This window comes from Mandrillus leucophaeus, unplaced genomic scaffold (genome assembly GCF_000951045.1).
Source record: "Mandrillus leucophaeus isolate KB7577 unplaced genomic scaffold, Mleu.le_1.0 Scaffold546, whole genome shotgun sequence".
In the NCBI taxonomy this organism is placed as follows: domain Eukaryota; kingdom Metazoa; phylum Chordata; class Mammalia; order Primates; family Cercopithecidae; genus Mandrillus; species Mandrillus leucophaeus.
The window spans coordinates 214,469-219,008 of NW_012105875.1; the positions used below are offsets into that span (position 1 = coordinate 214,469).

Here is a 4,540-nt window from a genome sequence, read left to right on the forward strand (position 1 = left end):
ATGGAGCTCCCAGTGCATAAAGGACACAGATCCATCGCCCATGATGACCCAGGGTCCTCAGGGATGGGATGATAGAGCTCAAAAGGGGGTGCCTGACCCAGCCAGGAAAGTCAGTGAGGGCTTCCTGAAGGAGGTACCAACTGAACTAAGGCTGGAAGAATGAGATGCAACTGATTAAGGGAAGGAGGGGGGCCAGGCATAGTAGCTCACACCTGTAATCTCAGCACCTTGGCAGGCTAAGATGGGGGGATCGCTTGAGTCCAGGAGTTGGAGACCAGCCTGGGCAACACAGTGAGACCCCATCTCTATAAAAATATATAAAATTAAAAAAAGAAAAAAAGGGAAGAAAAGGGCAGAGGGAACAACGTAGGCAAAGGCCTAACGGGGGGAAGCCTAGGAGTTCCTAGAAATTTCCAGCAGCTGGTCAGGCCAGAAAGGGTGGAAACAGAAGGGACTACAAACTAAAACAGCAAAACTGCCAAACACTAAGGACGCAAGCCTCTCACCCTCTTCTCCCAGCCATGACCTTAGAGTTGAAGGCCTCCATTCCTAAAGACAGCCGGCTGTGGGACGCGTGGCTCCCAGAGGTACCGATAACTCAGATGTCCTGCCTAAGGGCCAAGGGGCCCCGGACGCCTAGGCTGGAAACCACAGCAGCAATTCCTGTTTTTCTTCCGTATTTAATTCGGTATCACAGGAGCATCAATAAATAGTTTCTTCCCGCCCCTGCAATCTTCCTCCTGCCCCGGGCAGGGCCTCAGGGGTTGGCGATCCCGTCGGGGGCAAGGCACCTGCAACCCAGAACGCAGCAGCTCAGGCCAGCCGAGCTGTGGGGCCTGCGGAATTCCCAGGAAAGTTCCAACGGCGTGCGCCCAAGTTTGCCGGCAGTGGGCGGGGCCTAGGAATGCCCTCGCGCCTGCGGAGCCTCGAAGGGACTTCCCCCCAAGTGGGCGGGGCCACTCAGGGGGCGTGGTTTTCGTCAGCTGCTGTCACAATGACGTCCATCCAAATGCGCATGGCTTCGGGACTCGGAGCCACCATGTAGAAAAGGCGTTCGTAGGTTTTCACGCAGAAGGTCAGGCGGGGGCTGGGGCTCTGGAATAAGCAGAAAGTGAGGGTAATGAGGACAAAAGACACTGGCCACAGTCTGGGTGCGAACCCAGCCTTGCTACTTACAGTCTGTGTGGCACTGGACAAGGTACTTAAGTATCTGAATGTCAGTTTCCCTGTCTTCCCAAATGATGCCACCTACCTCACTGGGTTATTAGGATTAAATGAATTAACACAGGAAAGTACTTAAAATTAACATATGTAGAGCGCTATTGATAAATTATGGGCAAGATAATTTTTTTTTTCTTTTTTTTTTTGAGACGGAGTCTCGCTCTGTCGCCAGGCTGGAGTGCAGTGGCGTGATCTTGGCTCACTGCAACATCCACCTCTCGGGTTCAAGCGATTCTCCTGCCTCAGCCTCCAGAGTAGCTGGGATTACAGACGTGCGCCACCATGCCCGGCTAATTTTTGTATTTTTAGTACAGACGGCTTTTCACCGTGTTGGTCAGGTTGGTCTCAATCTCTTGACCTCGTGATCCACCCGTGTCGGCCTCCCAAAGTGCTAGGCTTACAGGTGTGAGCCACCGCACCAGGCCAAAAAATTTAAAAGTAGGATTTATGGCGCCTTCTCTCAGCCTAACTTCTCCTATATTAGAAATACAGGCATTCAAATTCCACCTCCCCAAAATCTCAGTCCCCTCGTACCTTGGGAAAGTTAGTGTCTAGAATCCGTTATTGAGTACCCACTTGCCAATCCCAAATTGAGTAAATCCCTTATGTCCATAATCTGTTTTTAGTCCTCTCAATAACCCTGATGGAATGCGTTGATGCATGCCCGTTCTACACATGAGAAAACTAAGGCTGGCTGGGCTGGGTGGCTCGTGCCTGCAATCCCAGCACTTTGGGAGGTTGAAACGGATAGACTGCTTGAACTCAGGAGTTGGAAACCAGCCTGGGTAACATAGGGAGACCCCATCTCTACAAAAAATACCAGAAAAACAAAACAAAACAAATTAGCTGGATGTAGTGGCGCACACATATAGTCCTAGCTACTCAGGAGGCTGAGGCAGGAGAATTGCTTGAGCCTGAGAGATAGAGGCTACAGTGAGCTATGATTGTGCCACTGCACTCCAGCCTGGGCGACAGAGCAAGACCCTGTCTCAAAAAAAAAAAAAAAAAAAGAAGAAGAAGAAAAGAAACAAAGAAAACTAAGGCTAAAGAAAAGAATTCACTTTCCTGATGTCACATAGCTGAGATTCCAACCTAATTGCTAAAAAGCCACAGTGTGGTTATTCTCCACAGAGCTTTCTAAATATTGTATCCGTTGCCAACATTTAAATTTTTGGCACTGTGCTTTTATACAAGTTCCAATTCCTGAGTTCTCTGGGGCCCACTCCCACTTGGCAACTGTTGGCAGGAGCCAAGTAACAACCATTTTCTTTATTTGTTTTTCACTTAAAAATTCAAAAAAAAAGAGAGATGGAATATTGCTATGTTGACCATGCTCGAACTCCTGGCCTCATGCAATCCCCCCATCTCGGTCTCCCAAAATGTTGGGATTACAGGCATGAGCCACCACACCTGGCAGATCATCTCCTTTAGATGCTCCCAGGTTGCCCCACCCTTGCTCTGACCTCTTCATTCATTCCCAGTTTGACATCAGAGTTTGCCATATTTTGGCTCTAAAACTTTTGTTCCAAGAAAATTAACAGTGACAGGCCAGGCACAGTGGCTCATGCCTGTAATCCCAGCACTTTGGGAGGCCAAGGTGGGCAGATCATGAGGTCAGGAGTTCGAGACCAGCCTGGCTAACACAGTGAAACCCCATCTCAACTAAAAATACAAAAGTTAGCCAGGTGTGGTGGCACGCCTGTAATCCCAACTACTCGGGAGGCTAAAGCAGGAGAATTGCTTGAACCCAGGAGGCAGAGGTTGCAGTGAGCCAATATAACGCCACTGCACTCCAGCCTGGGCGACAGAGCCAGACTCCGTCTTAAAAATAAAAAAAGAGCCACGTGTGATGGCTCACGCTTGTAATCCCAGCACTTTGAGAGGCCAAGGTGGGCAGATCATGAGGTCAGGAGTTTGAGACCAGCCTGGCCAACACAGTGAAACCCCGTCTCTACTAAAAATACAAAAATTAGCCAGACACGGTGGCACGCCTGTAATCCCAGCTACTCGGGAGGCTGAGGCAGGAGAATAGCTTGAACCAGGGAGGCAGAGGTTGCAGTGAGCAGAGATAGCGCCACTGCACTCCAGCCTGGGCAACAGAATGAGACTCCATCTTAAAAAAGAAAAGAAAAGAGAAGAAAATTAATAGTAGCTGAAAGCCAGAGTGTGGGCTCTTAATTTTTAGTCCCTGCAGTCAGGTGACCTGTTTGTCTTCTCTGCGACAAACAGGTACTCCTGTAAGTACCCTGACAGGAGAAGCTGCGAGTGGTTTTCCCCAGGATGAGTCAGGGATGAGATAAGGCCTCACTCCAGCTGGGACTCCAACTGGGAGGGTAGGGTGACATTGAGGGACTTCACCTTGAAGGCACAGCGTAAGTGGTCGTAATAGACTTCCTCAATGGCCTGGAAGTAGATGACACCTTTGAGCTTGGTCTCTTCCTTGTCTGGTAGGGGAGGTAAGAGAAAAAGAGAGCCAATGAGAAAGGTGTATCTGTGTGTGTCGAGGTGAGGGTCATTGGCCCTAAGTCCTGAGACTGGATTTGGGGTACAAAACATGGTGACAAGAGTCTGAAGGTCTCTAACGGTTGAGAGGTGAGTGAATGTTAATGCTGGATGGGAGATTGGGTGCAGAAACTGGACACCACTGGGGAGTGGGGTCTGTGGAGCTGGAATCCTAGGCTCTGAGTGCCTTGGACTGTGAGAAGGGAAGGAACTCAGGGAGTACTCAAGTACTTTCTAGGTATAATCTCTAACCCCCTCAACCTCTCCTGGAGGGGTAAGTACATTTATCTCCACTTCACAGATGTGCAAACCAAGACTCAGAGGTTAAGTCACCCAGCACAAGTCACGCAGCCAGAGCTGACAGGGCCAGGACTCACTAGGTAGAGTCAGATGTTCACACAGGTTAGGGGAGAAGGATTTAAGGCAATACAAGTGTCTAAGGAGGCTGGGCGCAGTGGCTCACGCCTGTAATCCCAGCACTTTGGGAGGACAAGGCAGGCGGATCACAAGGTCAGGAAATCAAGACCATCCAGGTTAACACAGTGAAACCCCGTCTCTACTAAAAATACAAAAAATTAGCCGGGTGTGGTGGCAAGAGCCTGTAGTCCCAGCCATTCGGGAGGCTGAGGCAGGAGGATCGCTTAAACCTGGGAGGCAGAGGTTACAGTGAGCTGAGATCACGCCACTGCACTTCAGCCTGGGTGACAGAGCAAGACTCCGTTAAAAAAAAAAAAAAAAAAAGTGTCCAAGGAGAGGTTTGGAATAATTGATTCTCCTAGAGAAGAAGGACAAGGCCCGAGACTCCTGGCTGTTGGGG

General features: G+C 49.7%; 1 protein-coding gene across 1 annotated transcript in view; it reads right to left on the reverse strand.

Moving 5' to 3' along the window:
• Positions 1–660: 660 nt before the first annotated feature.
• PHLDB3 (pleckstrin homology-like domain, family B, member 3) overlaps positions 661–4,540 on the reverse strand; it is a 36,161-nt gene continuing 32,281 nt past the window's right edge. Inside the window, exons 15-16 of the mRNA XM_011997777.1 lie at positions 3,580–3,712; positions 661–1,095 (exon numbers count right to left, since the gene is read on the reverse strand). Of these exons, the coding sequence (XP_011853167.1) occupies positions 961–1,095; positions 3,580–3,712 (268 nt within the window). The 3' untranslated portion in view covers positions 661–960. The remainder of the gene's footprint in view (positions 1,096–3,579; positions 3,713–4,540) is intronic.